Source organism: Daphnia pulicaria, chromosome 6, assembly GCF_021234035.1.
Source record: "Daphnia pulicaria isolate SC F1-1A chromosome 6, SC_F0-13Bv2, whole genome shotgun sequence".
Lineage (NCBI taxonomy): Eukaryota > Metazoa > Arthropoda > Branchiopoda > Diplostraca > Daphniidae > Daphnia > Daphnia pulicaria.
The window spans coordinates 12,387,473-12,405,456 of record NC_060918.1 but is presented as its reverse complement, the minus strand read 5'-3'; the positions used below and the strand labels follow the sequence as shown (position 1 = coordinate 12,405,456).

Genomic DNA, 17,984 nt, shown 5'->3' with positions numbered 1-17,984 from the left:
CCAGTGTCTAACGACGGCAGCTGGTGTCGATCCCGTCGTCCGCCAAAGAAAAAAACACAACGGCAAAATATTCGCTGCTCCTCGACGGAATGGAAAAAAGTAGTCTGAGAGAAAAGAAAATGGTATATCGGACAGACTCTCCTATATACTGTACATAGCGCCAAGTTTAAATACACTTTCATTCCGTTCTCTCCGGCGGAGGAGAAAAAGACGATAGGAAAAAGGAGAGGGAACAGATTTGGGAAACGCCTTAGAGTGGGCCCGCGTGTGTGTATCTAGGCGCTTATAGACTCGATGTCGACTAAATCTCGATGGAGGATTAAGGATGGAGATGTCGAGAGCGTCGAGAGCGTCGCCGGCGTCCATCTGGTCGCTGAGCAGATTCTTTTTTTCCCATCATCTTCTTTTTTCGATTCGAAAATTTCTCTCTCATCCGCGGACGCGACACGGGACATTTTCGATGCATGACTGATTTATTTGTTACATCTTTTTTTTTTCCGAGCTGGAAAAAAAGAGAATTTAAACTTTATATAGATCCGCTTTTATCATCTCCTTCTTTTGCATGTAGATACTGTACTTGAATAATTTTGTCCGTGATAAAATACACACAGTCACTCTACTATAAATCTCCAACGTCAAAAAAGAAATATTATTATTATTTTTATTTTGGGGATTTTTAGATGATCCGAACGATATTACCCTATGGCTTGTTTGTATCTCATATACGTATTCTAATAATACAGTTGGCCCGTTTGAATGTGTACATAGTGTGGTGGTACTATACACTAGTCACTCGCTTTGCTATTCAACCAACATCATGATGGTGTTGCCCCGAAATTTGTCTTTTCCTCGGCATTATATGCAAATGCCTGAAAGCGCCAACAAACGGTGACGCTCGTGTGTGTGTGTCAAGCGCAATGCGTCAACTCGACGGGGTGGAGAGTCCTAGTTGTTTTACTTTATCTTTTGACTAGATTGTCGCCAACCTTTGGCCGAAAGAAACTGTACAATATTCATCTGGGGTTGTCACTATGGGCTGACTGAAGTTGGCTGCTCTACCACGATATTCTCACTCTCTCAAATGTCAAATGGCTTTTGCAAAAGCCGAGCTGATGCTGGCCGGATAAATAAAACGGCACTCGGCGTTGGTATAATTCATCGAGTTGGCGCTATGTACTTTTGGCTCTCTATAATGCGCAATCCTGGTCTTGTTTTAGTCTCTCTCTTTATTTACCTTATGCACAGAGGCGCGCCGTGTACAGTTTTAAGCGAATGGCAGAGAGCGTCTTGATTCACTTCCACGGCGTTCGACAAAAATATTACGCGACGCCCCTTCTGGTTCCACTGACTGTGCTGCCATCCCACTCCTGATGAGCCATTCCACTTTGGTTGCACTGAATATTTCAAAAGATCCTCCACTCTCTCTCTCTTTGGGCAGCACTCTATTCCATTCAAGTTTCTTTTTTGAAATGGAAAACCGAGTGAGACTACTATAATGTAACAGGATCCTGTTTTATAATGTATGACGATCCAGCCAATCGATTGTTTTTCCTCTTTCTATCTCCCTTCGATTTTTATGGAAAAGAAAAGAAATAAAATAAAAATTTGTCTCTGTCAAAGTGAGGGCTGGCCGCGAGTCCTGCTGGCACCAGCTCCATTCCTGCCCACCTTCTCGCGACGTCTCATCATATTTCTCGACCGCAGTCTCAGTGACACAATCGAAACGAATGTAGAGACCCCGCCTTCTTCTTCGAATAATGCTGCAAACAACAAACCAAAACGAATAGCCAAAAACACAAAAAGAAGGGAGAGAGAGAGAAGACGGATGATGGCTTAGTTGATGACCTGTCACCCGGCAACCATCCGCTGCTTTTATATACTCGTGTATGTAGCTTAGATATGAGGAACGAATAACAGGCCAATCAAATTTTCTAAAGAAGAAGAAGAAGAAGAAGAGAGAGGCTCAAGTGCGCGGTGGTTGAACAGCAGACAAAAACGATCGAGCGATGTTGTATACATGTCTATTAGTTCTGAGTTATCACAGCCACCGAGAAAAAATAGATCCGACTGTCGTCTTATTGTGGGAGGCGAATTAGATCGCGATCCTAATTCATCATATCCCATGTAGTACGCCAGACAAAAACGGGCGGAGAGATGTGTGCAAAAACAATATGAGAAAATTTATATCGACCAACTTTCTGCTATAGTCTCCTGGCGTGTGTCCAGAACAAAAGTCATAAATCTGTTCAATTGTATATAAATACGTATACTTAACAAATCGCTCGAATGTTAGTTTACAAAACTAATTTTATAGTCCGCACATATTGCCGCCAGCACCTTATTGCAGACTGGGGGGGGGGGGGGGGGGGAACAAGCAAAATATGAAGCGATTTGAATATAGATGAGCTGGGAAGTACGCGCCGTTCATCACGTCAACCACAGCGGCGAGCGCGGGCAAAATAAAACAAGTCGACCGTCGTCTCTAGTCTACGTCACCAGGGCCTATTGGGCGAGTCTATATAGGTGGTGGCGGTGTCAGGACTCTTAGCAGCAGCAGATGTAGCCAACAGTGTGCCAACAGCCTAGAGCAGCAGCGCGGTGTGTCTACTGCTGTAGCGACCTTATATGCGCGCACCGTGACGATGCAAAGGTCCTGGCTCTATCCAATTTCAGCAGCAGTCGGCTCGCGCTCCTCCGCTTGGCCGGAGCCTCAATATGAACGTCCCAGGCTTCATCCAGCCCTACCATCCCTCCCCCAGTTGAGAAAAACGTCATCACACCTATAAAAGAGCGCCACATTCAAACCTAGATGAGATTTGATAATCTCTTGTGCGCCAGTGAAAAAAAAAATGTGTTTGTGTAGGCGGTGGTGGCTTTATAGTGTCGGCTTAGTCAAATCTTTTGACACCCAATGACGTGGCATTTGAGAGAATCCAGCGGAGCAACGACAAGTTCATCAGGCAAAGTGGTGGCCCGTTTAATTGGGTGGCGGTGTGTATTATTAAAAGAGTTCGCCCTACTACAAGGACGGGAGCGAAAAATCTGGAATAATGAGTTGCTGGTATTTATAAGTAACAGTCTAATATAGTAGAGCTCCTTCTTTTTGTGCCGCATTCATTGTAATGTTTCAAGTCTGAATCGTTGGTTACACACACAGCTGGGATCGACGCAGTGGCGATTAGGTCGGTCCCTCTCTCTATTTTACCATGTTCTTATTGGCGACGTCGTACGATTGCGCCCAGAGAAAAATGAATTGCCGAGAGTTGACTCACTCCAGTCTCAACCTCTTTACTAAAATTGGTCGTTAGATTCTTTTTCTTATATTTTTGATTTGGTCGCCTTCCGCCTCCCGTTGTACTATATAAACCAACTTGTCAACTGGCGCTGGGTGGTTGTGTGTGACTGTGACCCACTTGACGACGTTCCTTGCAACAGCCGACGACAACTGGAGCGGCGGCGGCCCACGTCGATCACGCTCCCTTTTGCCATTATTAAGGACTCGGCAGCTGCGTCCCACAGCCGCCAATCAGGTAAAAAGCCAATTTGCTTTCTAGATGGTCGCCTCTGCTGTGTGTGCTGTGCTGCGTCGTCGCTGAGACGCGTGTTGCTCCGCCGCCTGCCCCAATCGTCGTGATCAAAAGAGCGAACCGATTTGTGTGTGTGATCGCTATGATGGAATCAATTCGCCCCAATCTGACAAGCGGATCTTCCGCTGGAAGAAAAAGAACAAAAAAACGATCAAGAACTGCTGGGCCGACCTTTTTATTTTGAATTGTCTCTTGTCGACGCCTATTTGCATATGCGACGACGGGAATAATATCTGCTGGAACGACGAACAGCCCTCTTGATTGTGTCGTCGGAGTTGGGAATACGTAATGAGGGATTTCCCTTGTCGACGACGATCCAGGAGCAGCTAGAGTGAGACGACAGGAGGTGGTTGATATATCTCACGCGTTAGGCGACACGATGCAAATGGCCAGCAGGTGGTTGGTGTTGTTGTTGGTGAAGAAACTATCGATTGTTCCCGGATGATTGCGCTAAAGAGAGATCGACTCGGATCAGTTTTTTATTCGGTGTTAGACTTAGCTCCCGCATTTCCAAACGTGCCGTATAGACGACACGGGAGAGAGAGAGAAACAAACAGGGCCAGCAGTTTCTCTCCCTTTTGTCTCTTCCATCATCTGCCCAGTGGTGGTGTAACAAGTCGGCGCCGACCCGCTCCCCAACTATATACAAGGGACTGGGTTGTCTCGGCCGTTTTCCCCTGAAGAAACCAGCACCCGACTACCGAAAACAAAAAAAGGAACAAAATAAAAGGAATTGTCCACTTTCAGGCCTCTTTACGCCCCTGCCAACCGACAAGAAAAAAGAAAGAAAAAGGGAACTATATATACCTGCTGCTTGCCTTGGCGGATTTCTTGTACCACTCCAGTCATCAACCTCAGGAAGCTCTCTTCCATCGCCCAGCAACGCATCATAATAACCGAGCCCGTCGCCCGTGTAAGCCCGTAGGCTTTTGTTCGCAAGTGAAATCCAGCTGCTATAGACTAGCCAACCAAAGTTGCTTCTTCGTCGTCTCAGTAAACGGTCGCCAAAAGTTTCGAATAAGTTTCCCTGCATGAGCTTGGCGCCGCAGTTGTATAAATGTGTACATGTCGTAGACCTTTTTTCTCCCGTTGTTGATTGTGCGGTCAACTTTTCTCCGTCGCCCGCGACAAGCAGATACATTCAATAAAAAGGAGCGAGAGCGGAAGGAGCTCGCCGCGTTCATCCAGTGTTGGGGCGACGCAAAGATGGCAGCCCGAAAACTTTTGATCCATCATTTGATAAAACATGCCCATATTAGAAACGTATTATATATAAAAATGAGATGTATAATCTGACAACTTCCTCTCCATTCCATTTGTGAACACATACGTCCTTATTTCCTGTCTTCTTTTCAACTCGTCTTCGTTTTATGTAATGAACATTTTTGTTTTTTCTTCTTCCAGGCTTTTCCTGTTTTCAGACTCGTTGGAGGCATTGGTCTTGTTGGGTCGTTTTGTAACTAAAGTATTATCGGCCACTCGAACCCAATACGTGTAACCATCATTGGAACAATTATCGTTGAAATCGGATCAACTGTCTCGTGGAAACATTGTGTCGTTCAAACAGACCTCCCGAAAATAGTGTGATAGACTCTGCGTCGTCTGCGTAACCAAGGAAACGACGTTCAAGCCAATTACAAAAAAAAGTGCAATTTTCTAGTCAATAAAAGAAAACGGAATAACACAAAAACTAAAAAAAACTAAAAAAATGAGGTCCTCTACAAACTGGTTGTTGGTGAATATTTTATTCGCCTGGTTTACCTGGCAACAAAGCAACGCCGACAAGTTCACTCTGGGATACATCACCGGATCAACCCGTAGACAGTGGGACAAGGAATACTCTAGACCTGGGCTCTCCATTTCAGGTGAGCACAATCAATACAAATAAATATTATTCTCCACGTTTCGTATGATTACTTTCGACATCTTTTATTTGGGGGCGAATTCTTTGGGTGGTGGCATTACACGTGCACCTAATAACCTGCAGAGTCTCACTTTTCCTGATCGATGACAGTCATCGATCGTTCAAGCCCCTACTGAAAAGCTGTGGGCGAAATTTATATTTATTCTCTCGGTCTTCGTCTCGATGCAATCTCGATTGCAGGGGATTCAACATCTTCTATTTCCCCCCGCAACTTTGCACTCGAAAACCATTGCCAGAAACTTTCCTTCCTTCTTTCGATACACACATGGTTACGTTTTCGCTCTAGGTGTCTTTGGAAGAATTTTTTTTCCTATTCGTCTTTTTTTTTTATTTGATAGAGTTTCACCCCGAATGTTTAAGTGGCCCTATTCGATGCTATACACACAAGTGTGTAAGTGATGGCAAACAGCATTACGTCTTCTTTGTTTGCTATGATTCGCGTTTCCTTGGCGAGACGATTATTTGTTGCAAGACAAGTATCATTGGGGGGTGGGGGGAATAGGATATTAGGACCTTCTTTTTCATATATTTATTATAGTGAATGCTACGCCCACGTCAATAAGTCTACCAACAAAAAGCAATCAAGGTTTTTTCCCGGTATAGTTTTCTTATTCTCTGGGAATCTGTCATCAGTCGTATCATTCACGAGAAAAAGAGTCAAGGAAATGACGAAGGTTCGTACTGAAAATATGTGGTGCATTTCTTTCAGCTCAACCAAAAAAGGACGAGATGAAAGACAGCTTTATATGCCTAATTCCACGTAGGAAATTTAATTTCGCCAGTTTTTCTTTAAAATAGAAAAATCCCCGTCTGCTTTGAACTGTCGTCTGTCCGTGCCAGATTTCAGTTTATATCTTTGGACCAAAAGTCGCCTTGTTAATATACTCTCTTCATTTTTCTTTTGTTTCCGTCTTGCTTGACTCGGCTGTATCTTTCATCCTTTCTTCCTTAATCAACTCCTTCCTGCTGCTGCTGCTGTGTGTAGCACTAAATATTTATACATGGGAACAACCCGTGTTGTTTCGTTTTTGTCCTTGATAATGCAGTCACGTTTGTTGTTGTTTAGTAGAGGGAGAGCCTTCCATCTTTGCCGACTCGCTTCCAGTCGAGTCTGTTTTCCTCATATGGACGACCGAAATGCAATTGTCTCTTATACTCTCGACGGAGAGCGGGGAAAACTCCCAATATTTTCCACCGTATAGTTTGAAGGATCGTTGGTTATTTACGTAGGGGAACGCATGACTGAACATGTCGATAAAGATGAACAACATGATAAGAAGTTGAAGAGTTTCTTGGACGTTGACAGTCTACAGCGAATCCGGTAAGACCAAAATGCGGAGGAGTAGGAAGATAAATATGAAAAAGGGGATCGATACAGAAATAATAGAGAAGAAGGAAAGTTGCGACTAGGGATACATATATCTCTTCACGGTCGAACATCTCCCGATGAACCGACGTCGTGGAAGAAATGTGTACATAAGGAACTCTCTAGGACGACAGTCAAGGATCGAATGTGAGAGCCGAGTTTCAGTTTTGCACGGGACAACTTTTTTCTATGTGTCAGATAATGAATAAGAGAGAGAGAGAGATCTTTGTCATCGTCGTAATAATAGATATAGGGGGTCGGAATGTATTCGCGTACAAACAAATATACGTGTGTGTCTGGTAGAGAACGGGAAGCATCATCTGGATCCATTCCGTGAATTCCCGCGTCATATTAAATCACTTAGGTGAGTCGACGTCTAGGTCGTCGATATTGCTTTCATCCCACGTTAATATTATGTTTTCCAATGATGGCGAAGTGGAGTAAGAGAGAGAAAAAGGGGATAGCTAGCCAGCCAGAGAAATCCATCAACTACTTAATATTTCTTCCGCCGTCTTATGCACATGTTCTTATCGTCGAATAGAATACGAGGGGCGGCGGCTATTGGATTTCTTATTCACGTCTCGAGTTTCTATTCTTCTTTCCGACCATCAAATATGCCAAAAAATCGAACGGTTTTGCTTGAAATTCAACATTCCTGACTGCCGGGATCTAAATCGATGTTGATCCTTTTCTTATTGATTTGATTTTTTTATTTTTGAATGGTTTTTTGACGCTTGCAGGCGCCATATCGTTGGCCATTGAAGATGTCACCAGACACAGGATTCTACCCGGCGACCACACCTTGGATATGGTCGTGGCAGAGACATATGGCGAGGAAGAAGAGTCTCTACTGCAAACGGCCAAACTCTGGACACTCAACGTGTCGGCCTACATCGGACCGCAAGAGTCGTGCGTGCACGAGGCTCGAATGGCCGCCGCTTTCCGCCTTCCCATGATTTCCTACGTGAGTTAAACTATTTATTTTATCCTTCAGTGGGTGAGGGGGGAAACAGCTTTCAAACTAATGGCAAAAAAACGATTTTTCATTCATCAATTCCTTCTTGTCTTTATCCAATATTTTATCAATAACAGTAATGGTGCCATTGGTGTAGCCTCTTCCTTTTTGTATTTTAAATTCACACCCAACATCAAAAGCTTTCTCGCCTTTGGTTCATTCAATACGTCTAAGCCGATATACCGGGAAAAGCTTTTAAATCATCATCAGTGACAGGGTGGTGTATCTTGAAATTGCGTGCCTTCCCTCCCAATCACGAAGCTGTGTAGAAGAATATTTGCAACATAATAGATCTTTTTTTTCTTCTCCCTATTCCGGCCACCATTTGAAACGACAATTTATCTTCGTTGCTCCTTTTCTTCACCTTTTTCTCTCTCATTCTTTTTTTTTTTCGATTTGGAAAAAATAAAAAACCAACTACAGTTTTGCACGCACGATGAAACTTCCAACAAGGAACTTTTCCCGACGTTCGCCCGCACTCGGCCACCAGACACGCAAATCTCCAAGTCGGTCGCCTCCGTCCTGAAAGCCTTCCATTGGCACAAAGTCGCGTTTTTCCATAAGAGCACGGACGACTCGGAGTACGCCAAAGTAAGTCAGTCAACTACACAACAGCACGTTATACAAATACGGAGCATCTCACAATCAAACATAAGAAGTACTAGTACCTCCTGGAATGAAACGGGAGAGTTAGACCATGCAGACTGTACTCTTATTTGAAAGAGAGAGAGAGGAAAAAAGGGCGGTTTATTTAAACTGCGCTGCGTGTATTTCGAGGAACATTCTTGTGCTTCTCTTGCAAACTGTACAGTAGTATTGAAGAAGCTGCTACTTCATCGTGTACCAAACCAGAGAGAAAAATAACCGCCGGCATCGTAAAGTCGAATCCAAATATTGATGCGGTTGGTGCAGCCCCTTTTGATCTGTGCCCCTTCAATACTCTCGAGATTGATGTTTCCAGTGCTGCCACTGGCACTTGGATCTAGTATTTCACCCATTGTTTACATCTTTTAATAAACCAAAAACGCTATCGGCGGAGTTTCCTTTGTGGTTCTTAGATTCTGCCCGATCGATTGCTTTTATACTCTAGTACTCGAAGCAACTTGACATAGTTTCAAGTTCCAATGCTCCTCCGCCACTAATAATAACGACCCTAGAGAGAGAGAGAAAGAGAATAAGAACAAACGAGGTATACACTTTCCTATATAATAGCCACCGATTCCATCTAACCCTCCAATAGAACAAAAGAGAAGAACGAAAAGAAAAAGAAAAAATAACTTCTCCTTACAACTTGCAATAAACTAATAATTAGGACGCAGTGGAGCTCGCTAAATTGGAAACTACATCACGGAGAAGTGCAATAGTATGCTCGACTAGTTAGTGTTAATTTCAACAGCCGGAATATGTTTGGTTTTTTTTTTTTTTTTTTTCTTTTTCACGAGCACTTTCACTCTGTCTTCATTTGTAGATCGCGCAGACGATAATGACGACCCTGTCAGCCGAGAAAATCGAAGTGAAATTCCGCCGCTCGTGGAAAGTGTATCATCACGGCTGGGACGACTGGGTGAACCCGTTTGAGAAAATGGTCAACGAAACCTACCAAGACATCCGCAGTAAGTGTCTTATAATAATTTGACTGGTGCAAGTTAGTAGTAGTACGTGTGTTATTTTTATGAGAACAATGACGGGGAGTGTATAGGCCTAGACGAGTAATAAGGGCACGCGTCTTGGTGTTACAGGATCGGCCACGATTCCATGACGAGATCATTATTCCATCAAACATGATGTTCTCTCTTTGTTCTTTTCTTCTTCCGTTTAGTTTACGTGGTTCTCGGCCCGTATCATGAACACATCGGACTTTTGACGGCCATGGAGGACAGGCATCTCTTCGATCGAGGTAATGGATCTACTCAATGATTATCACGGAACAAACTATACGGAGACTGAGAGAAATTTAATGACCTCTGTGGTTTCCTCTTTCACGCTCGCCCCTTTTTTTTTAAAAAAAAGGGAAATAATATCAAATTTTGACGTTATTTAATAGGAGAATATTTCGTCCTGGGCGTCGACTTGGATCGTTACGACGCCGACAATCCCAGCAAGTATTTGCGCGGTTCGCTCAAAGATGATCTCGACCAGAAAGCCATTAAAGCGTTTGAGAATTACGTCGGAGTCGTCGGTTCCCCGTCGGGCGCCGATTTCGACAATTTCACCCAAATGGTCAACGATTACCTGGAACGGCCGCCCTTCAATTTCTTCAATCCTCTTACCTCCTACGGCGTCGGCAAACGAGTTCAGTAGTTTTATTTTTATTTTTTCGTTTTAATTCCCTGGCGAGTCCGTCAACTTACTACCTGTTCGATATCCTTCTGCGTATCAAAGATCCGGTCCGAGGCCGCCTACCTTTACGACGCTGTTCTCCTCTACGCTCACGCCCTCCGCGAGGTCCTACTGGTGGGCGGCAATCCTTACGACGGTCTGGCCATCATGGAGCGCATTCGTGGGCGGACCTACATGAGTGCCATGGGGTGAGTGAAATCTGGGACCGCGCGCTGCCAGTCCTTATCTTTCATAACCACATCACCCTGTTGCTTCGCATAACATTCCGACGATAAACACGACAGGGCCCTCTTTTGTTGTTCGCTACTTGTCGTAACAATGCTGTTCTGTCTGTCTGCTGTGTTTCCCTTGACGAGTTCAACGGTGTTGAAATGCCCTTAATAACAACACGAAATCAGATAAAGGAAAGCAACCGAGCTGCGACTCTGTTTGATAAAGAGCTCCCGGACAAATCGCATTAATTAACTTGATAGAAAACATGATGCGACAGTTGGCTGGCTTCCCTGGAGAATGTTGTACGACAACTCGTAGTATAACGCGTTTGACTTTGATCTGCCAAGATATATATGCAAAGCGGAGTTGCTGCTGCTGTTGCCCGGACCAGTTTGACGGGATGAGGGGTTCGAAAGCGGGAAAGCTCCCGGTTTTTTTTTTTTTTTTTTTTTTTCGTTGGAATTTTTAGCACAACGTTTCAGATTCGATCCTTTGATCTTGATCAACGATTGTTTCGTTTACACATTCTAAAATGTATTGTGCGTTCTTGATGGATGGCTGGCGCCGAATATCAGCTGCGAGTCTTGTATTGCATTAATTATAAATTTGGTTAATTCTTGGTGGTTCGGTAGGTACGTCGTTTACATGGATTCTAACGGTGACACACAGGGGAATTACACACTGATTGGACGCCAGCCCTACGAGACTACTAACCACGAAGATGGACTCTATCCAGTGGGCGTCTTCCACATTCCACGAAATCACAGCACAATCCCGGTGAGTCCATTCGCATGAAATGGGAGAAACAATCCTAAAAATAGTAGGTTTGATGGGGATAATAGAACTCCTGCTGGGCTGCTCATCCTCGCCCTTTCTCCAACCCTCCCCATCATAAAGCTTCACGTTTCACCGCGAAAACCATAGCGTGCGCAGAAAGTCGTTACTGGCCCTTTACTGTCCCCGTAGCCTTGCAGCCTAGCTGTTAGGATCATTTCTCTAACAGGAGAAATGTGATTTCTCTCTCTCCGATTTCTTTTTCTTCCTCACTCTTGCAGAACGACTGCAGCCAAGTAAGACGTAATCAGTCGAGACAATGCTCTCTGAAATTGTACGGATGAATAATCGAGGAATGATTGAATAACATTCACAATCCGGACGTTAACTCGCAAAAATAAAATAAGAATTTTTGCTCAATTCTTTACGCAGCGTCTTTCTGTTATTTGTCTTCTCGACGTTCTGACTGGCTGCCAAAAAATCCTTGCCCATTTTTGATGCGATATTGACAACAAGAGTCTCAGTCAATCATTCAATCTGCCACCCAGTTGGCAGGATCAGATGATATTTTCTTTTTCTTTAGTGTATCAGAATGAGAGACTCACTATTATACGTTGTCCCTATTTTTTTAACAGGAACTGCATTTGGTGGCTGAAATCATGTGGAGAACGGGCAAGATTCCAATCGACGAGCCGCCGTGTGGATTCCGTGGCGAGCTCTGCATCTGTAAGCACTGCGACTTATTATTATACATCTAGAATTATATAGGCATCGTCCTGATTATTGCCGAGTGTGTGTCAGTCATGTGCAACCATGGCAACACATCAGCAGTGAATATTGCAATAAAGGAATGTAGCGTATTAGTCTATCGACTCGATATCAGATTATAATATCAAAAGGCAGGAGGGACAAAGAAAAAAGGGGTTTCGATCTGGTTGATGATACTGTTGGACTTACACTGTGCCTTGTATAACAGCTAATACAGAAGAGATTGCTTCTGGAATTGCCGGTGGGGTCGCCGTCGTCTTTATCATCGTGGGACTTATCATTTACCGTAATTGGCGCTACGAACAAGAACTGGATTCATTCTTATGGAAGATCGACTACAAAGACATCCAGATACCAGACCTTCCGCCTCTTTCATCTGGCCAGGGCAAAGCTTCCCGCGTAAGAAAAGCACATCTCTCTTTATTATTATTATTATTATTAGTATTAGGAAAATGTTGCGTAGCAGGGAAATCTATTTTATGTCAAAGCTTTATTAATCCGAGCTCACGACAACGTGTAAATGCATTTCACACGTTTGCCCGTCTTGTATCCAAACATAAGAACGGAATTGTGACTGCATGTGTGATTGCATCAACAGAGTCTGCATCCGCTTCTGAGAACGAGCCAGGTGTCTCTCAGCTCTAATCCGGAAACGGACTTTCGATATTCGGCCATTTACGGCACGATTGGAGTCTACAAGGGCCGGATCTTTGCCATCAAAATGGTCAACAAGAAATCCATCGACATGACACGATCCATGAAAAAGGAACTCAAATGGGTGAGTGATCCGGAATCAATTTTCTCCATCGCTGCTTCATTCCGCCGGAATCTCTTCTCCCTCCAACGCATGTGTACACATAATACTCCCCTCTCTCTGTGTGTGTAATGTCAATGAGCTTTACCGTTCCCTTCCTTGTGATTACAGATGAGAGATTTGCGACACGACAATCTAAGCGCCTTCTTCGGCGCCAGCGTCGATCCGCCGAATATTTGCATCGTGACTGAATACTGCACACGGGGCAGTCTGAAGGTAAACACCAAACTCTGCCCAAGTTGGGCCTCTTCATTTTTGATTGCATCGCGCAAAGAAAGTGCAGTCCACCGGCAATATCGAGCGAAAGTAAAAATAAAAGCCTAGGCTAAGCCTCGGTCGAGGAAGAAACAAGAGCAAAACACAAAGGCCGTGGAGGACGAAAAAAGATGATTGATGACGATCGATAACTCTTCGTCTCTCTCTCTCTCTGGCCTCTCTACTTTTATTTATTTATTTATCGACGCGCGCTGTATTTTATTGGTTATTTTCTTTTGGGTTGTTTTTGCAGGATGTGCTGGAGAACGACGACGTCAAATTAGATAACATGTTCATCGCTTCTCTCGTGGGCGATATAGTGCGGGTAAGTTGACATTAACTGATAGGAGGAGGAGGCAATGTACGTTCCTTCATCAGCCATCGCATTTCTCCACAAAAGGATAATCCATAAATTAGCCATCTTCGCTTTTATCTCGGCTTTTTTCTTCTCCCTCCTTGCTTATTATAAGCAGCTACTAACTTATTCCGGCGAGTATTGCGCAACTATTTAACACCATTCGGTCCTTTTTTTTGTATCACACAGGGGATGATTTATCTGCACGACTCGCCCGTCAAGTCTCACGGTAATTTGAAAGCCTCTAACTGTTTGATTGACAGTCGCTGGGTTCTCAAAGTGGCTGATTTCGGCCTGCACGAATTCAAGTCCGGAGCCGAGCGCATCAGCAACAACGTTGACGACGACTACTGCGACGACTATATGCACGGTAATTCATCTCATTCTTTCACGTTGGCTTGGACAAATATTTGGCAACCAACTCCAGGAACTCTGGGACATTTTTTCCTGAAACAATTTTTTGAAACAAAAGCAGTGCCATGTTTGTTTTATCTTAAATTTTTTCTTCCCCCCTCTTTTTTTGTGTGTGTGTTGACTTCGCCCGCATCTCGGTTGGCAGGTTTGCTTTACAGGTCACCAGAGTTGCTCCGCTTGGCCGATCCACCTCTGCAAGGGACCCAGAAAGGAGATATTTACAGTTTCGGGATTCTTTTGTACGCCATTCACGGACGACAGGGGCCTTTCGGTTTCACTCCGCTTAGCACAAGTGACATTCTCAAGAAGGTGACCGAACACGCACCTCCACTGCCGCCCTTCAGGTCTTGTTGCTTCTCCTTTTTTTCTTTTATTTATATTTAGACGTCGTTAGACTAAATCTGTGGTGTGTAGTCACTATGAGCGATGAGAACAGTTCATTGGGCACCTTTGTTGAAATCTGCAGACTTTCATACTTGCTGTACATCCAGTAATCAATCCTGACAGTTGGTTTTATCAAGGTTTTATCTACACGTGCCGAGTATCAGGGAGGGGTAGACGGGCCCCCAGGATAGAGTCTAGTGCCTTCATTAGACTTGGTTAAGCTGGGAGAAGTCTAATGGCCAACAATGCGCATCTTAATCAAGGATCTCGCCGCTAGACAAAGCAGTTTAGTCCGTAGATAAACATGTACAGCAAGCAAGCTGCTGAGTCAGCGTAGACGCACTCTGGTCGTTATGGCTACATGGGAGGCTTTAGTCACGCTTGAGTAGTATTGATATTAGTAGTGTGTTGTCGTTCACCATGTAGGTCCTGTTTGCTGTTACATAGATCTATAAATGCCTGGAGCCTTACTCGCTCCGATGAACTTTTATCCTTTTTTATACTCTCAATAAGGCTGTTGGTCTGTGTGTAGATCCTTTAAGGAAAAAGAACCAAAGCAACTTGTCACTCACGAGACAACGACCCGCTCTACCAATAAATTGTAATGATGGGCATGAAATTGTCATTTGTTTTGTTTTCGCAGGCCGCAAATGGAAGCGCTGGAAAACTGCCTCGACTGCGTTTGTACCGTCATGGTCGAGTGCTGGCGGGAGCAGCCGGAGGAGCGACCCGATTTCAAGACTATCCGCTCCAAATTGCGACCAATGCGCAAAGGCTTGTAAGTGGGTTTACATACACTTTCTTGTTAACTATTCCATCATCGCCTTATGCAGACTGGACTTGCATCAATCAAGAACGAGGAATTAACGGAATGTCTCTCAGTTGTGCGTCCCCCCCGTTGTTTCGACGTACTCTGTAGATGGATGGATGATGTCTTTTGACTGGATCTTATTATAGTAAAGAGCGTTAATGCTGGGCTACAAGAAAGGGAAGGCTCTTGGAAACAGCTTCCCAGATGGGGGGGAGTGATGATGATGTTGCGCTGGCCATTGTTTTCGCTATGTAATTGTATCGCCATCCACTGCACGAAGCGTCTATAAAGTCTGGCTCTCTTGTTTTCGTCGTTTTGTTACGATTTTGGCAGGAAGCCCAACATCTTTGACAACATGAACTACTTACTGGAGAAATATACCAACAATCTTGAAGCGTTGGTCGACGAGCGGACCGAACAACTGCTCGAGGAGAAGAAGAAAACCGGTATGATCTGCGTATCCGAATATCATAATTATACACGTGAAAGTCTCTCCGACTTTCGGTTTTTTGCACGTAAAACTAATTACTCATCTTGTCCCGATTCCTTAGAGGCACTTTTGTATGAAATGTTGCCGCGCTACGTGGCCGAAAAGCTCAAATGCGGACACAAAGTGGAGGCGGAATCGTTCGACTCGGTAACCATTTACTTTAGTGATATTGTCGGATTCACGGAAATGTCGGCGCAGTCGAGTCCACTACAGGTAGACCAATTCAGAATTCAAATCACGACCAACTTTTTGACCAAAAACGCAATCAAATAAATTTAGGTGGTGGATTTCCTGAACGATCTCTATACGTGCTTCGACTCGATCATTGGAAATTACGACGTGTACAAAGTGGAGACCATTGGGGACGCCTACATGGTCGTGAGTGGCCTTCCGATCCGCAATAAAGACCAGCACGCTGGAGAAATCGCCTCCATGTCGCTCTCTCTGCTGCGCGCCGTCGTCAAATTCAAAATACGACACCGACCACATCAGACGCTCATGTTGCGCATTGGCATCCATTCCGGTGAGACTATTCGACTTACCTACCTACGTTTACGCCTGCTGGTGATTATTGCTTCCGATTAATTGCAATTCGTTTCTCCTCCTCCAGGCCCGGTATGCGCCGGAGTTGTGGGACTGAAAATGCCTCGCTATTGCCTCTTTGGTGACACGGTCAATACATCTTCGAGAATGGAGTCGACTGGATTGCGTGAGTTCATTTGTGGAAGTGGGGATGCCGCCCTCGAATTCCATTCATTCTTTTCCTGCTTTCTTTTTTCAGCTTTGAAGATTCACTGCTCGACGGCCTGTAAGCAACTGCTGGACCGTCTAGGCGGCTACATCCTGGAAGAGAGGGGAGAGATCAAGATCAAAGGCAAGGGTGATATGGTTACCTATTGGCTAGTGGGTGAAGAGACTGGGAGTCAAATTCGCCAGCGCGGCCGGCCTAATGGCCCTTGGCCCAACCGACCCAAGAGTTCCCTGCGGAACCACAAATTGCCCCGCAACCGACACAATCGAGAAGATTTAGCTTCTAGCCTCGACTCGCCAAAGAAGTTGAGGTTCGCCTCGGACTCGCCGGCCGCAGGTCCGTCAACGGTGGACATGGAGATCATGGACGAGACGGTCCCATTCGTCGTCACGAGCAAACGCAATTCCTGCCCGAACTTGAAGGTGAACGCTCAGGTGGGCGGATTCACGCTGATGCAGCCGAGTTTCAGCCGATCGTTCGAGCGAAAACTTTGCTATCAACCTCATCGCCTGAGTACTACTTCCCTGGTTGAGGCCATTACGTTGAGTTCCAGCCATAACGGCAGCCACAGGACGCCCAACGGGAAATCGCAACTCCACTTTCCCTTGTCATCGCCCAATTCGTCGAGGATTCGCGGAGAAAATCCCAAGATCGAGCTCAGCCCCCCAGAAGAATCGATGAACGATTGCTGGCCTCTGCTCGATCCCCATTACACGGGCAACGAGCACGGACTAAGGGACGACAGGGAGACGAGCGTCTGAGTCAACATGCAGATTCAGTGTCCATCGTTATTTATTTATTTATTTATCCAAGCAACAGCAACAAAATTTTGTTTTCTTAACTTTCCCATTATTGGACTCGCTCCCAGTTGTTCATCAATGACGCGAGGATCGTCCTATAGCCACCTAGCGGCCAACGGACTCAACCCCCGTTGCAAGTTGCAACCGGCCAATCTGTCAATGAGAAAAGCCTGAAAACTGCGTAAACGAGAACTGAAACCGAACGTTTATCGACTGCACTTTGAGTGATGATTTTCAAAGGGAATCTATTTTAAAAACAACCTGCCGAGTGGTTACAACCACTGCTTGCCGCTACGTGAATTGGCAAACAGTTGGCGTCATTGCGGGCTGGATTTGACGACCGACATTGAACGCAGAAGAATTTGTGAAAAAAAGGAAAATAAAACGAGGCTAACCAACGAAAAGGGATGCAAGAGTATGACAAGATGAACGAGGTGAAACGGACTGAATGGATGAAGTGGGTTGATTTCGGTGCATGAATAAACGAAGCGAACGGGAAGAGATAACGAGATAGTTCTGCGCTCCACGCGTGAAACACCCATCGATGCAGTAGCCAAGGCCCCGCCCTGGAATATATATCGAAAGGAAGGAAAGAAGGAAAAAAAAAACAAAAAATGAAAGTGAAGAGAAACGGCAGGAGGGAACGCAAACGACCGGTAGATGACTCTTGCGGGACTGAACGGGAGCGCGACCAGCTGTGACCAACTTTCCTTCTTCATCATTCCTTATTGCTGCTATGCCATGCACTTCTTGTCCGCCCCTCTCTGATTCGTCAAAGAGTATGACGTGAATTGACGACTTTCACTCGTTTCGTTTTTTTCTTTTTTCTGTGCCGAAAGTTCCAAATATATTGACCAAAAGGAAAAATATACATGAAAAAATAAATAAAAGATTGGAATATGATGTTTTCCCCTCATTACGTT

General features: G+C 44.8%; 1 protein-coding gene across 4 annotated transcripts; it reads left to right on the top strand.

Moving 5' to 3' along the window:
- Nucleotides 1–2,691: 2,691 nt before the first annotated feature.
- Nucleotides 2,692–17,657, top strand: LOC124344098 (guanylate cyclase 32E-like). Of its 4 annotated transcripts, XM_046797537.1 has the most exons (23): nt 2,692–3,182; nt 3,436–3,530; nt 4,992–5,452; nt 7,618–7,841; nt 8,316–8,483; nt 9,361–9,505; nt 9,712–9,789; nt 9,937–10,184; nt 10,275–10,420; nt 11,078–11,222; nt 11,855–11,945; nt 12,196–12,386; nt 12,586–12,765; nt 12,913–13,017; nt 13,310–13,381; nt 13,601–13,781; nt 13,971–14,169; nt 14,853–14,987; nt 15,354–15,466; nt 15,572–15,723; nt 15,790–16,033; nt 16,121–16,219; nt 16,292–17,657. In XM_046797537.1, the coding sequence occupies exons 3-23, from the start codon at nt 5,296–5,298 to the stop codon at nt 17,020–17,022; spliced, it is 3,804 nt and encodes a 1,267-aa protein (XP_046653493.1). In that variant the 5' UTR covers nt 2,692–3,182; nt 3,436–3,530; nt 4,992–5,295; the 3' UTR covers nt 17,023–17,657. The 4 variants fall into 4 exon arrangements, with proteins under 4 accessions (XP_046653493.1, XP_046653494.1, XP_046653492.1 ...); XM_046797538.1 differs by lacking the exon at nt 3,436–3,530 and having other exon boundaries at nt 2,692–3,061; XM_046797536.1 differs by having other exon boundaries at nt 2,692–3,530.
- The last annotated feature ends 327 nt before the right edge of the window (nt 17,658–17,984 follow it).